The sequence below is a fragment of the Cucurbitaria berberidis genome, assembly GCF_010015615.1.
Source record: "Cucurbitaria berberidis CBS 394.84 unplaced genomic scaffold K460scaffold_1, whole genome shotgun sequence".
Taxonomy (NCBI): domain Eukaryota; kingdom Fungi; phylum Ascomycota; class Dothideomycetes; order Pleosporales; family Cucurbitariaceae; genus Cucurbitaria; species Cucurbitaria berberidis.
In genome coordinates this window covers 846,324-861,268 of record NW_024468935.1, presented here as the reverse complement: position 1 = coordinate 861,268, position 14,945 = coordinate 846,324, and the positions used below count along the sequence as shown (strand labels likewise).

The following is a 14,945-nucleotide window of genomic DNA, read 5'->3' as shown; positions in this document are numbered from 1 at the left end:
CAAGTAACAGCTCAGCTCCTTTCCCCATCGCTGCTAAATCTCGTTGAGCATGTTGGGAGCATCAACCAGCCCACAGAGAGGTGCGAAGACGAGATTAAGGAATTTAAGCAAGAAGAGAAAGCGCATCGGCGGAACCAGCAAGAGGCACGCTGGGATTATTGCCGGAAATCAATGTTCTGTGAAGCATCAACGCCAAAGGATTGCCATCATGAATGTAACGCTTAGTGCAACTGCCGAAATTACACGGTTTGTATAATTCGAAGCCATTATGAGGAAGCATGCGCTTGCTTGTCTCACTAGGTCTTTGGGCGATCGTGTATGAGTTCGGTGGGGTTGAGCAAACACAACAATCGGAAAAGAAGTCAATCCCCCAGAGAGCTTCAGATGACACTCGGTCTCGACATGACACTCTCAGTGTCGGCACCAGCCTCACTCCCATGTCCCCAAATCTCTTTACTCTCGCTCTCGACGCCCCTCATCGCCTTCGCCACGTCTTCCAACCGTACGACCACCTCTTGTACACCTTTATTCACATTCTCAAAGTATCGGTCATTCTCCTCCCTCCTCTTCCTGCTTAGCTCAATATCCTTCTCTGTCTCTTCTTCTAGCTTGATTGTATCGAATAGTTTATCTCCCCTGCTAGTGCCTGCATTACTCGTCGCTCTTGCGCGACCATTTTGCGGTCCTAAATCAGTGGCACTTATATCCTGTACTTTGTTCTGTTGTCCTGTCGACTGGTCGTTCTCTTCGGCTTCTGAACGCGCCCAAGCCTTCGCAAGTTCAATCTGCGCTCGGCGTAGCTCGTCTAATGCGCGCGCATGCTCGGACCCGAAGACTGTCATTCCTGGCCCCTTGATCGCGCTCTGTTCTACCTCCTCTAGCGTATTCTGCATCTCCGCCCATATTGCTTCGGCTCTAGATGATGCTTCGGCATCTGCCGCTTCACTCTGTTGCCGCTGCCGCCGTTGGAAGGGTGCAGAAGTGTTTGTAGACATGAGACTAAGATGGTCGCCATCGTACTGACTGCTGGTTGTCGGTGGTAGCGGCCGCTTCGAATCGGGGGAAAGATGGGAGCGTTGGCGGACAAGAGGCGTCTTCGCGGGAGTGCGAGTCTCGGTGCCCGGAGGCAGAAGCGACGTATTCGAGGCATTGTGCGATGGTGGGCCTACGAACAGTGCAGGAGCTGGCAGGCGGTTTGTTTGAGTCTTGGTGACCTTTTTGTTGTCTTTAGACGCCATAGTGTGGGTGTGCTTCACGGTGTAGCGTTTAGGTGCTGATCGTAATTACAGTCTAAGTCTAACGTGATATGCAGTGTGCTATGAGGAGCTCAAGGGGCCCGATATCACGGCGCTCGGTGTGTCTCGGAGTGTCAAAACATATCAGTCCGCAGAGCTCTATTTCATGGGCAATTGCAGGGTTGAGCATCGATGTTCAAGATCGAATGACGACGCCCGCGATAAGATAAGATGGTCGTGCTGCGGCGCTAACCGTATACGTAACTAGTGCAAGCGACTGCCAAGCCCACACTCCGGGCTCAATTCTCGCTGCCGTGAATCTTCGACCTCCGTCCGCGATACTAACCACCCACCTTCCAGCAATCCCGTCGTCAATACCGCAAACATGGGTAAAGGTACGCAATTGCAACTCCCATTCGCCGCGTAACCCCATAATCGACACGCTGCATCCAGATTTGGGGTCGCGACACCTATATCACCATGTAGAGGCTGACAAGGTACTCCAGGAAAGCCGAGAGGTCTCAACGCTGCCCGCAAGCTCCGCAACCATCGCCGCGAGGGACGCTGGGCCGATCTCCACTACAAGAAGCGCCTTCTCGGAACCGCCTACAAGTCCTCGCCGTTCGGTGGCTCCTCCCACGCCAAGGGCATAGTCCTCGAGAAGGTCGGTGTTGAGGCCAAGCAGCCCAACTCCGCTATCCGAAAGTGTGTCAGGGTTCAGTTGATCAAGAACGGAAAGAAGGTCACTGCTTTCGGTACGTCGCACCACGCGGAGGAGAAGACGAAGAGGGGACGGGACTAGTGGCGGAAAGGGTTTTTTGAGCAATGGCTAACACCATCGACAGTTCCCAATGACGGTTGCTTGAACTTCGTCGACGAGAACGACGAAGTCCTCCTCGCCGGTTTCGGTCGTAAGGGCAAGGCTAAGGGTGATATTCCCGGTGTGCGTTTCAAGGTCGTCAAGGTTTCCGGTGTCGGTCTGTCCGCTCTGTGGAAGGAGAAGAAGGAGAAGCCCAGGTCATAGACAACCCGCATGCAAGGAGTTGAGGATGACAAACGTGGACAACCGAAGCCCGCCATGAACGATTGATGGAATCCGCGGATCATTACGGGAGGTTACCGGAGTACTTTACATTGGGGATATTCCTGTGCTTCTACTCGGCATATGAAAAGTCATGATATGCTAGAGGGTTAGATAGAGAAATCTGATCTGTTCAAGCGCCCAAGCACAGTTTTGCACCCACTTAATCTGTGAATTAGTTGACTAGCAATGCTTTCCCGCTGGATGCAGTCAGATTACTACCCACTGTTCTCTCTCACGGTAGACTGAGTGACTTCGGTTAGCTTTCTGTTTGCTGTTCCATATATGTAAAGCTCTACGAAGGCATCCAGGCTCACCTATGTTCCAAGTATCAAGCAGGGTGAGCTTATAACATTGGCATGTAAGGCCCCACAACTCCAACACAAATACATGACAAGACTGTAGGAACAGGGTATCTCAAACCAAAACGCCAACACGCTACGCCACACTATCTATGCAATACTAATGCCACTCATTGAGCCGTTCAATGAACAAGTAATAACAGCGACGAGCCAAAACAACAGGCTATATGCCTTCGCTAAATACAAAAGCCACATTTAAGACTCATTTTGAAAATAACCCGTTGAAAGTATCTTCCAGTCCTGTATCCTTCATTGTCCCATAATAGTCGTATTTCAATTTCGGACTCGCAAACAACTCCGCGTCCCTCTTTACGTTCTTCGGCACACCAAATCCATCCAACCCTTTTACCTCCCCGACGCCGCTTCCACGAGCTTTCTGTTCCTGCTTGAAGAAGTTCGGCGTGTTGTCTTTGAGTGGAGGGTCCCAGACTCCTGGTTTCCATGGATTTGTCTGTGCTTGGAGAGGTGCTTTGGGCGCGGCGGGGACTTTGTGGCGGAAGGGATTCGGGTCGGGTTTGCTGAAGAGGGAGTGTGGTTCGTGCAACTGTCGTTGAGGTGGCGAGGGTTGTTGGGTGCTGGGTCGCTGGGACCACTGCGAGGGTAGAATCGTGGGTGTTTGGTCTGTGAAGCGGCGCTTCGTGGGCGTCCAATCCATGCTGTCATCAATAAATGCACTCTTTCGCGCCCCGTATGGTGTAGTGGCTTCAGTGTCATTTGTAGTATATGATGAAGCTGTCAGGGTTGGTGAAGGTGGCAGTGCGGAGGTGTCTTGGAAGCTGGACGTGAAAGCTTGTGCCATGTTATCGAAAGTGTTCGGTTGAGGGTGTGATGTTTGGTATGAAGCTCGAGTAACTTTCTGTGCACTATTAGGTGTGCTGGGGGGAATTTCGTTTACTGGGCGTTGCAAAGAGGAGGGTGAGTGGTAAACAATGCGGACAGCCTTCCAAGTGAGCACAAAGGACAGTACCATTGCGATCAACATGAAGAGGTGCGTATTCTGGAAACTCCTGAGTGTATCGTGGTCAATGGCGGCGCGCTTCCAGTAGTGGAGGCTTGTAAGTCGAAGCAGGAGTACGGCAACGCGAATGGACCAGAGAGATTTGAGTCCGCGCATTCGCCCCGTCAGGCTATTCGTCTTGACCTTCAACTTCGGGTTCCACCAGATGGTGAGTAGATCCGCAGTAAGCACGTAGTGCAACAACTTGACCATGTAGGGCGACAGAACACAGTTCTCGTCGACCGAGTGAACGAAGATGGCCTGGCTCAGACATATGTCCCAGCTAAAGCGCCTATCGGCCCATATCCCTTCATCAGGAGCCATGATCAGTCCAAAGGCGTGCCATAACACCCCGAATGATGTGCTAAGGATGTAGGTCCACTTCGCCAGCGAAATGATCCTTAGGGTCCACGTCTGTCGGGATGTCTGAACCGTTCTCCGCTTCTCCTCACTTTTTTCCATGATGCGCCGCAGATGATCCGCTTTCGCTGCATAGCCCGCATTGCGAATCTGATCCTGCACCCGCGGGAGGCAGTTCTGGCAGACTTGCGGGTACCGCTCTTCGACTTCGGTCTTGTAATCGTCATAAGCTGCCTCGAATTTTTCATACTCTGGATCTTCTTCGTCTGGGAGGTATGCGGCGAGTAGGTTGGTTAAGAGCGTTTGGTTGCGCTGGCATGTGTCGCAGAACAGCTCGTCGCCAGGTGCAGACATGACGGGCGATGGTGAGCGTGAACGTAAGTATTGAAAGGAAGTTGAAGGTGCGGTCGCGATTTGATCGACAGGTGGGTCGGTGATATTGCCGCGCTCGAAATCTGTAAGCTTGGGAACTTATGGAAGATTTATGTATTGAGTGTTTACCTCATCGAAGTGATTCACGGCATCGCAATGCGGACATGAATATGTCTTGGGTATGTGTGAAACAGCATCTCGTGACTGGACGTTACAATAATGGCAGCGCAGCCTGCGCCGTAGCAGCACCATTCTGAAAGGGTGATATGTGTCACTGAGTGAAAGGATGCGTTGCGCGCCACGATGTCATGGGCCTGGTGTTTTGGCACACTCGAAGTTCTGCCTCTGGTCACCGCTCGGCCGCTGGCGCGAAATTTGGTTCACGACCTCGAACCTTACATCAGTTCACCACTTTCGACTGGGGACAATCTACGCACCACATCCAAGAGCGAAGGGCACCACGGCGAAGCCTGCGTGCATTGACTCGATTCAAATTCTCGAACATCTTCCACCCGCGCCATCCTCCGTCCGCTAACCGATGGCTCGGTAGTCCGCAAACCTCACGAAACCGTTTCTACTCCGCCCATCATGAGCCAGTTGATCGTTAGACCGGGGCGCAATGCCGCCCGACAGGCAAAGAAGCTCAAGGAGATGCGCAAAGTCAAGGGAGCAATAGTGTGGCACGAGAAAGAACGGAAGAAGCGACAAGAGATCAAACAAGAGCGCTGGGAATCCAAGCAAGCTGTTATCCAACGCATAAGATGGGAGAATGAACACGTCAAGGGTGTCAGAGACCAGGCTTTGCGAAATGCAAAAGAGGACTGGCAGCTTGGCCCTCTGCGGCCGAACCGTGCTGTTGGCGAAGGCGCAGAGAAATACGGTGCTGTGACGTCCGTGCAAATGCAGAAGCCTGAAATACCTACCCGCAGCCAGAAGAATAGGAATGAATTTAGGGAGAGAAAGGGTTTGGAGCTGGAATACCCGCTCGTTGTGGACAATAAGAAGTACTTTCCCATCGTAAAAGATGATCGCGTGGTAGTCTTGAAGGGCAGGGACAAGGGCAAGATTGGAGTGGTTCAAGAGGTCATCGATCGGACGCATGAGATTATCGTCAAAGGTATCAACATGGTGTGTACTCTACAGCTCTAACGTTAACTTTGTGCTCTGTGACTGACCATTCTAGCAATACTACGACTCAAATGTCTTCAACGCCTCGAGCGAAGACATGGCCGCAAAGCATGAAAACGAAGTGCCCCTCCCCCTCGCAGACGTTCGCCTTGTTATCCCTTACGAACTCACCCAACACGGACATAAACGCTACAGCGATGTCATTGTCGATAAAATCTTCATGGAGCGACACACCACCGGCATAGACCCATACACAGGCACCGATTATGGCGATGCCGAGATTCCCGAGAACCATCAATACGATCCTCAAAGCGGCCTTCCCATCTTCCATCGGTACATCGCCGGAACACATCACCGCATTGAATGGCCCTGGGAACGTGAAGAAGAGTTTGATGATATTGGCATAATGGAGGAGAGTGCAGCAGATAGCCAAACGTGGTTCCGAAAGACGATGGGCACGATACGGCACCCCATTACCAGTCTCAAGAGCTGGAGAGGGCAACCTAAGCAAGAAAGCTCAGGAGCCCCGAAGAAGGGAGAGGGAGCTACGGCTACGGAGCTTGAGCTCATCGAGCAGAAGGAGTTGGAGAAATCGAAGACCGAGCGCCCACGCAGCAAAGACCCCGATCTTCCAGACGCATACGATAACACAGACACCACGCGCAATATCGTGGAAGGCGCAGACTCCATGTCATACACCATCCTCGCCCCACCTTTCCCCGATACACTCGGTCAAGAACTTCGTGGGGATGTCCATGATTTTGCTATCGACGCAAAGAAGGATCCTGAAGCGCCGCGCAGCAGTGTAAAGGCGAAGAGGACTAACGGCCAAGGGGTGGTAGCGAGGGAGGTTGCAAAGGAGAGGAAGAGGGCGAGTGAGAGAATGAAGACGCCGATGCAGCTGAGATGGGAACTAGAGCATGCCAAGAAGCTGCAAGCACAAAAGAAGAGCCCGTTGGTAGAGACTGATGCTCTGTTGATGGCGCTGGGGCAGCACATGCAGAAGAATGGGGTGAAGCCGAAGAGGTCACAAGCTACTGAGAAGGCAGAGGATCTTGATTAGAGACACAGATAAGTTGATCGCAATTTCTTTAGCGAAAACTTTGATGTAGCATATTGTAGATATTAGATGTTCCTCTTTGTAACATAGCATATGAAGCACAGAGTGTGGTCAGTTCGGCTTTTTATTGCCAAGGGGTATCGTGTCGTGATTCATATCAAACGCCTTATTCATGCCATGCATCCTTTGCTCCATCTGTATGTACCTATCTCTATCCGTCGTCGCATTACGGCGGGCTTCGGAGGGGTGGCTCCCTCTGACTGTGCCCGACGGATGCTGAGCGTTGTCGGACGGCAAGATAGGAGGGTAGCTGGTACGACCTTCGTTCACGGTCGAGGTCTTTCGTCCTGGAGCGATGTCTCATAAGAACGAACATCTTTATAATTCATCATGTTTGTCCGCATCTTCAAACCAACACCCCCCAAAATTCCGCCCGTCCTCCGGCACCCTCCAATTCCACCCACTGCACTAAGAAGCGATCGACAATCCTCAGGAGGAGCCTTCCGCTGAGACTCAATGTCTTGACCCTCGCAAAGCTCTCCACATACACTGTCTTGCACTTGCTCCTACTATTCGCACCCCTCCAATTGAGGAACCGCAATATCAGCGAAGCCAAGATTATTATGACGGCTGTAGCAGGGCCATTGGTTATTATGAGATCTGGGAGATCAGCTGCGGCAGCTTCGTATGGCGTTGTGGGCTGTTGGTCAGGTAGAAAGGGCGGTGCACGGAGTAAAGGTGTAAAGGAGCAGTAGAGTGTCCAGAGGCAGGAAAGCGGGGTGGTGAGGAGGGGTTGGTGGATTTTCCGCGCGCGTGGAACGATGGCAATATTGTAGTGGTCGGGGCCTAGACACGCAGGTCTTTCTCCTCTCATCGTCTCCTCTTGTGTTGATTTTGTAACACCATCCTCGTTCGTGACTTCAATCTTCACCTTTCCGTTCGCAGTCTCATCGTTTCTTTCTTCCTCCGCTCGCCATTGTTTCTCCCGTTCCTCCAGCCCTCTTTCAAACTCCACAGCTCGCTGTGCACTGAAAGCATCGCCGCTGCTTACAACGTATGTTCTATGTGTGTATTTCCTTGTGTCCAGGTCGCGTAGTAGGTAGAACATCTCGTGCGTATGGCCTCCCGAGCCAAGGACCACGAGGACTCGTGTTGCGACTGGTCGCTTGCGCCATGGTGTGCTTTTGGAACGTTGGTTTGGTAGAATCGTGAGGAGACGAAGGGAAGCTGCAACGAAAAGAGTGGTTAGAACTGCAAGTGCGAAGGACAACGTGTAGAGTGAGGAGAGCGGGGGTGCCATGACGGGCTTGAAGCTTTCATAGGCGGGATGAAGTAGAAATTGGTAAGAGCTGATAAGTTATGAGTCCAAGATAGGCTCAAGGACATGCAACGACCGTTCAGTCATTGCAGTGTTTTGAGTGTTGTGTCAAAAGTGAGTTCATGCTTAGGGATTGAGGATTGGAGGTTATAGCCATTGCCCAATCACACGATAAAGCTGCCGGACGCGAGATCACATGACAAAACTTACCTTTGATGAGGGAAATCACGATTAATTCGAGCTATGCACTTGAGATAGACCTCGCGTTTTTCTAGGTGATTCCCAAGCTCTACCTCAGCAGTCGCGTTACAGTCCCGCCATGTGGGCTGTCGTCAACTTTGAATCTGCTTGTCAAGTATGGTGATTACACAAATTACCATGATAAAAAAGCGGTAAGTGACAAGATGACGATAACAAGCAAACAAGCCACAATTCACAGCGGATGGGCATCAGGTTTCGGTGAGGCTATTGTGCGTATGTTATGGATTGACCCGAAGAGTTGGTCGGTTCCCAATGAGACTAAAAGGTGGAAGACCCAAAGAAGACAGTGGGAAACTATGGCTAGACTATAGTTAGGCAGTTGAGGTAGGTTGGCTTTCATCTTTCATCTAGGTTTTAGAATCCAGTCAGACGGTATAGTGTAGGAAATATAAACTACGGTCTTCTATTCACACGCGCTCCAATATAACGCTAACGCTAGTGATGATGCTATCATATGCATGCTGTACGTGCGAGAACCTTGAATGGAAGTATCAAAGACGTGGTATGATGAGCGAAATGAAGGCGATAGACGTTCCGTAATGGTAGCCTGACCATCCAGTGTGTCTCTTCGATGCGATACGACGGCTAGCTTAGTTTTATCTCGCACTGCTCTAGCGTTTCCTATATTGAATCAGGATCTATGGGGCTGTGCTGGGGCAACTTGGAGGACATACATCGTCGAGCCAAGTCGGAGCTTGAAGATACCACCGATTGGACGTGAACTTGTGCAGAGTTAGAAGGTATACGACAAAAAAGCTGAAGAAGGTACCAGAAGCCTGTATGTTCCTGGCGCGAATCTTTGCTTGCAGACCTCGAGGAGTTTATCCTCATCGATATAACGGTCTTCGATGATTTGTACTTTCGGACGCTTGGGTGACATTGCAAGTGACGCGAACATAGTGGTGCTCGTAGAGTTGAGTGATTTCGACTTTAGATGCCTTGGCTTCGGTCCATGTGGTCAAGGACTACGCTCGCTACTAAGTAGAAGAGAGTTTGAGTCAGAGCGAACAGGGCCTAGATACGTTGACACGTTGTACGACAGGTCTTGTCATGCAGTACTCCAAGCAAGTTCGACTTTCCTGTCATCGAATCTGCCTTGTGAAGGAACGAAGACCTATGTCCCTCGTCCTATCTGTACACTCAAGCGTTTTGGGCATCCATTTCCAGGAAATCGCATGATGGGAATATTCTGCAACAGGGTCGCAACAACAGGTAAGCTTTCTGCTCAAAAGGCGATGAAAGCAATAACTTGAAACTCCTTATGACTTAGATGTAACTTACGCAAGATATAGAGTAGGTATGAAATCAGTTCCCCCAGTACTAGGCCTTACCTTATGCTGGTCTCGATGACATGACTGTGACAGCGATGCAGCCCGAAACCCATTCTAAACAAGGTGGCGGCATATGCGGATCGCAAAAAAAGTGTTGTCCTGCGGCTGTGTGCTGGCATGCATGACACCAACATGGTTATTGCCTCTGATTCGCTTTGCAGGGAGACGAGGCGTTGTTCAGGTGCGCTCCATCAAGTCGCGCTAGATCGGCCAAAAGCTGACTTGTCTGTAAGCAGGAAAGAAGATATGGTTTACGAGGCATATGAGGCAGATCACAAACTGATGCGATTGAGGTGTATTAGACTCAAGGCGAATGTAGGTGGATCAGTACGCCCAGTGACACCATCCGGTGAGCTTGGCAAATTCGCTAGCGTGTCCAATCCAGTGTTACCAGAATCACCGCTCTTTCTCGTCTCTATTGAGTCTGCCTCAGCCTTCTCGTGCCGCCCACAGATCCCTTCACATGGTTGAAATGATATTGCTATGTCTCACGGTTGATGATATCTCATCTTTCACAGCGTTACACGCGTCCATAAATGATAGGTACCGGCCACCGACGCTATAATCAACTTCTTACCACGGGCCCTACGGCTACCCAAACACAACATGGAGACATCACGGTACTTTGAACGTACCCTATTCTATGATAGAAGCCCTGCGGCAGATGAGTACTATCAACGATCTGCGGATCTTATATTTGAAAAGGATGCCTCCAAGGCGCTGATTGAGGTCCGCTATCAGCCATCCAACGTCAGTTCCAAGCACCAAGATCCTTGGGAACATGAGGGCTTCACTAAAAAAGAGGAAAGACAGAAGAGAGGGTTGGGATCAAAGGGACCGGAAGTCGCCATTCCAACGCTTCATGACAACAGCACGACTAACGAGTCAGTCTCTGAGGACGACAAAGACTATCAACTCGACTATGACCAGTCTACGCACTCACTGTTGGATTTAAACGAAGCATATGAGAGTGACGATGCTAAATCTTTATCAAGTCGAGCATCTAGCACAGCGTTGCCCTCAGCTCTAGACCAGCGTCAAGGCGAATTAGTTCCACCAATGTACCCAGGCCTGCCGAAACTGAGCGTTCAAAAAATTGTCCCTTCCAACATAGAAGACTTCGTTCGGCGAACGAAGAACACCTTCCGGGTATTCTATCTTCGACAGAGACACTCGTACAGCCGCATTCAGATCACCAAGCAGCTTTTCGAACAACTCCTCAATTCGTGCAATGTCTTTCCGAGATTTAATGAATACCTAGTTGGCTTCGGAAGCAAGAAAAGCGACGCGGAAGTGGGACCTCCTCCGCTAAAGTTCAGGCCTCTCTGCGCAGCCCATAGCAATGCGTATCGCGGCTTTGGTACGTTGTGATGCTCAGACCAACAATTGGGACTCGCTAATGTACGCAGAATGTTCCTATATTCTTCGCTACGTGGAGTTCACCAACCGCCCCGGCGGGAAGAAACCGTGGTCCCTTCGACAATTCGCAGTCTATCATCGATTTAAGCCCAATCAGCAAAGTCGCTGTTCAACATGGATTTTAGTCGGGGCATCACAAAGGACAGAGCTTCGCCTTGATCGGTACACTAGAAGCATCGAAGACTTGAACCAAGCCAATCCGTTTGAGCTCCATGTCATCTTCATTGATTCTGCGATTGCGAGCTGGAGGCCTTACTTGGTGCACTTGACTCAGCTGGTGACATATCAGGTACGCGCCACGGTTCAAGTTAGAGTTGCGTCAAGATTGACAGAAATTAGTCAAATAAAGCGATTGGTATCATGATTGGTGACGACGGCGCTAGCGAGCAGTTCATGTCGATTGAAGTTGAGGACCATCAGGACCTAAAACAGATAGAAGATGAAGTATCTGATCTGGTGCTCTGCCTTGACTCCACTTTAGATACCGTATCGACTTTTGAGGAGATGTACAATCACTTTCGCTCTCATCAAGATAACAACGAGTCGAGTCGAGGGTCGTCATCTGGATCAGCTTACGGGTCTGACGCCGTTATGTTCGCATTGAAAGAAAAGGCGAAGGAAATCTCCTACACACGGAAGAAAGCGGAAGCCCTCCTCTCAAAAGTTCAGAACACGAGAACGTTGGTATGTTTTCAAATTCAGGCAGTCAAGAGACCTCCACTGTCTCATGCATTGACTAAGCAAATTCTAGATATCCTCTTTATTAGAAAGACAAACCGGCCATAATATCGACCAGCAGATAGCCGCGCTCCAGAAACTTGAACGACAAGGCCATGACGAGAATATCATCATGAGACAACTAGCTGAGAAAAGTAGCCACGACTCGGCCAGCATGAAAATCCTCACTATCATTACGATGATTTACCTACCGTGCACTATTGTGTCGAATTTCTACTCAACACAATTTGTCAAATCAAAAGAATCAGACACCGGCGACACAAAACTTGAGTACACTACGAATTCTTGGTTGTTCTTCGCTATATCAGTTCCTTTGACGCTTTTTACGATCCTGATCTGGTACGTCTGGGTACACTCGGAAAGGCTCTTGCAGCTCGTTGTAAGAAGAGGCAACATCCATGGGAAAAGTCCAGAGAGGAATACTCAGCTGTTTGGAACCGAGGAACCATTCGTTGGGCTGCCACGATGACACGCCTATAGGTAACCTAGACTTATGAGAAAGCTAGAGCAGCAGTGCAGTTTACCGAGGTGCCGGCCCAAACATGACGAGTCCGCTAATCTGTGGGCTTCTCACAAGGTTGTCTCAATCTGCTGTTCACTCGTTCGACACCAGTGGAAATACCTATTAAGACACGGGAACGCATTGATGACTCATCCACGAGAGCGTAGCCATCATGTTCATTGATGTAAATCCGCGACAGCAATGGCATAGCTTATGCATCATCCTGCAAATCACGTTCGTGAGCTCCGACACTCAAGCGCATACCCTGTTCCGTGGTGGCGACCTGCGCCCATAACTGGTCAGAAGCAGTGTCGGTATGCGCACCCCACCTCCCCAGCTTTGGGCTGGATGGGCGTCATCAAGTCTACACAGCCGCCTTCTTTTGATCAGTTTGAACTCACCGGACGACTTGGACGAAGTCCTTCACTTTCGAGGCGACCAATTGCGAGAAATTGCGGGTTAACAGCAAATCGTGCATGAAGAGTTATGGGCGCCACAAGACTCCATGTCGGCAATCTCGTTGTGGTGGAAAATGTATGCTGCGGAGTAGGCCTATCTGCGCGCAGCATTGCGCCTTTGAAGAACGCCCGTCATCTTCTCACCACTTTTGCACAGATGGTTGCCTGAATAACCTGAGCCTCACTTCGAGGATTTATGCCTCGCAAAGCCCTCAATATGGAGTCCTTGACGTGTCGTAGCCTTGTCCACATTCACAAGTTGTTCCTAAACGCATACAGATCTCTTTGGCACCACCCTAAAATAGGCAGCAAGAGAATACCCTACACCAGCAGTAGCACATTAGGCTAAACCGTTATTCGAGTAAGGCTCAATCTTATTCTAGCTATCACTGACTACGTAGAGGTACGTCGATAGATCTGATGAGCCATAGTGTTGCACTCTCTGACCATTGAGATAATTGTAGGGCTTGAATAATAATCATCTCCTTAGTATACTCTACCTTGTACAAATTGCTATAATGTCTCAATCCTTCGAAAATTCGGATCAAGTCTACAAGTACATGAAAGATCACATGGTGAAGCGCAAGTTCAGGGGCGAGCCACAAGAATTCCTCCCAAGACTCGACTATGAAAAAAGCACTACCAGGCATGTCATCGACCTCGTAGTTTCTGAAGCTGATGGGTACTTCCCAGTAGACGATCAGGCCCAGAAAACTTTCGTCTCTCAGATCTACGACAAAGGGCGCATCATGTTTGCGATCTGTTTCTACGCTGGACTTTCCATAAATGGTCTAAAAGCATTGCTTGACAGCGGCCTCACCGACACAAATATTCCGCTTACTGAAGACGCCTGTTCCAGTCCGAAGCTGAAGGGGCGGTTCATGTCGACCTGTAAGTAGCGCCGGTGTACATATCACATGTAAAACATACTCTGACTTCGTACTTCAACCTTTAGTCTGTGATAACCAGAGACGTTTTCACGTTGCCTACTTCCATCTGAACTCAACACAGAAATTGGACGATGTTACTAAGCCCATAAAATTCGATGAGCACTCCTCGTTTCTACTAGGTGAGGGTGCGTTTGGGTATGTTTGGGAGGTCGAGATACACGAAGACCATCGTTCTTTTTCATGCGTACGAAACAAGGCTCCAAAAACGCATTGTATAGGCTAACAAACAATATCAGGGAGCGAGCACGAAGAATACATTTGCCATGAAAGTCACCCCGCCTGGTGTCCGCGAGCCGGAATTTCACTTAGCAATGGCAAACCTCACCCATTCGCATCTCCTGAAATGCCTAGCAAGCTTTACGTTCAGCTCAAAATATCATATGATATACGAGAAGGCAGATGATGACCTAGAAAAGTTCATGAAGGCGCGTAACAATCCCACTGATATTCCCTCCTTTTCCGCGCCAGATCTCGCGAGACAGCTTTACGGTCTGGCTGGCGCTTTGTCTCTCATCCATAATCAGGAGATGGCCGTGTCAGGTCCTAACCCCAACCTACTCAGTATACCGCAGCAACCGTCGTCGCGCACGGGATACATCCACGACATTAAGCCCGACAACATTCTGGTTTTCATCTACGACCAGAATGGTAAGAAACAGTACTGGCTCCGTCTTTCAGACTTCTCGTGCGCCAACGTCCGTGATCTTGTCAAGTCCGTCAGCGGCCAAAAACGGGATAGTTGGCGTACCGACAACAAAAAGAGTACACCGAATTATCGAGCGCCGGAGTACTTACAGGATGAAAAGATATCCCGACCGTACGACTTATGGTCTCTCGGCTGTGTCTATCTTGAGTTACTTGTATGGTTCATGGAAGGCTACGAAGCACTAGTACAGTTCCGTAGCGCTCGTCTATGTCAAGTGAAGCCAGGAGGTATATACGACGAAGGATTTTGCTACATTGAGGAAAGCAGGAATGCAAAGGTCCAGATACGAGAGGTTGTGATACAAAAGCTGAGAGATATGTCAGCTTGCTGCACCGGCGATTTGAAGGACATTGCAGACGTCCTCCCAAGACTCCTAGAGATCGATTCGAAGAAGCGAGTCACAGCTGGGGAACTGGTCGAACAGCTGAGCCATCTCGACACCGGCGAAAGTCCTCCCTTCGACTACCAACAACCCAACTCTCTTATGGTGCCTAGTATGTCTACTGCACAAGTCCCAGCTTACGAGTCGGACTCCGAATGCTCCAGTTTCGAGATGGTGAAGATCACTGGAGCGACCCAGTAGAATCAAAGATACGGAAGCTCTTGGTTCTGGATTCTACGTTTTTTTTTCTCTCGCTAAATGGTTTGTCACTCCCTGACCTACGAA

At 49.9% G+C, this 14,945-nt stretch overlaps 7 protein-coding genes across 7 annotated transcripts; 4 read left to right on the top strand and 3 right to left on the bottom strand.

The window, feature by feature from the left end:
• Positions 1–177: 177 nt before the first annotated feature.
• K460DRAFT_360739 (uncharacterized protein) lies at positions 178–1,347 on the bottom strand. Its single transcript, XM_040932326.1, has one exon. It carries the CDS (start codon positions 1,236–1,238, stop codon positions 381–383), a length of 858 nt encoding a protein of 285 aa, XP_040792454.1. The 5' UTR covers positions 1,239–1,347; the 3' UTR covers positions 178–380.
• Positions 1,348–1,620: 273 nt separating this feature from the next.
• K460DRAFT_399994 (ribosomal protein S12/S23) lies at positions 1,621–2,259 on the top strand (the record flags this gene model as incomplete). Its single annotated transcript, XM_040936284.1, has 3 exons — positions 1,621–1,630; positions 1,742–1,990; positions 2,081–2,259. 3 exons carry the CDS (start codon positions 1,621–1,623, stop codon positions 2,257–2,259), a joined length of 438 nt encoding a protein of 145 aa, XP_040792453.1.
• A 621-nt stretch (positions 2,260–2,880) lies between these two features.
• K460DRAFT_326198 (uncharacterized protein) lies at positions 2,881–4,659 on the bottom strand (the record flags this gene model as incomplete). The annotated part of the gene is made up of 2 exons (XM_040930617.1): positions 2,881–4,482; positions 4,537–4,659. 2 exons carry the CDS (start codon positions 4,657–4,659, stop codon positions 2,881–2,883), a joined length of 1,725 nt encoding a protein of 574 aa, XP_040792452.1.
• Positions 4,660–4,995: 336 nt separating this feature from the next.
• Positions 4,996–6,598, top strand: K460DRAFT_274697 (uncharacterized protein; the record flags this gene model as incomplete). The annotated part of the gene is made up of 2 exons (XM_040927976.1): positions 4,996–5,535; positions 5,591–6,598. 2 exons carry the CDS (start codon positions 4,996–4,998, stop codon positions 6,596–6,598), a joined length of 1,548 nt encoding a protein of 515 aa, XP_040792451.1.
• Positions 6,599–7,001: 403 nt separating this feature from the next.
• On the bottom strand, positions 7,002–7,895 carry K460DRAFT_399991 (glycosyltransferase family 1 protein; the record flags this gene model as incomplete). Its single annotated transcript, XM_040936283.1, has 1 exon — positions 7,002–7,895. One exon carries the CDS (start codon positions 7,893–7,895, stop codon positions 7,002–7,004), a length of 894 nt encoding a protein of 297 aa, XP_040792450.1.
• Positions 7,896–10,111: 2,216 nt separating this feature from the next.
• On the top strand, positions 10,112–12,131 carry K460DRAFT_399990 (uncharacterized protein; the record flags this gene model as incomplete). The annotated part of the gene is made up of 4 exons (XM_040936282.1): positions 10,112–10,865; positions 10,915–11,213; positions 11,264–11,608; positions 11,676–12,131. The coding sequence occupies 4 exons, from the start codon at positions 10,112–10,114 to the stop codon at positions 12,129–12,131; spliced, it is 1,854 nt and encodes a 617-aa protein (XP_040792449.1).
• A 1,704-nt stretch (positions 12,132–13,835) lies between these two features.
• Positions 13,836–14,861, top strand: K460DRAFT_350021 (kinase-like protein; the record flags this gene model as incomplete). The annotated part of the gene is made up of 1 exon (XM_040931470.1): positions 13,836–14,861. The coding sequence occupies one exon, from the start codon at positions 13,836–13,838 to the stop codon at positions 14,859–14,861; it is 1,026 nt and encodes a 341-aa protein (XP_040792448.1).
• Positions 14,862–14,945: the final 84 nt, after the last annotated feature.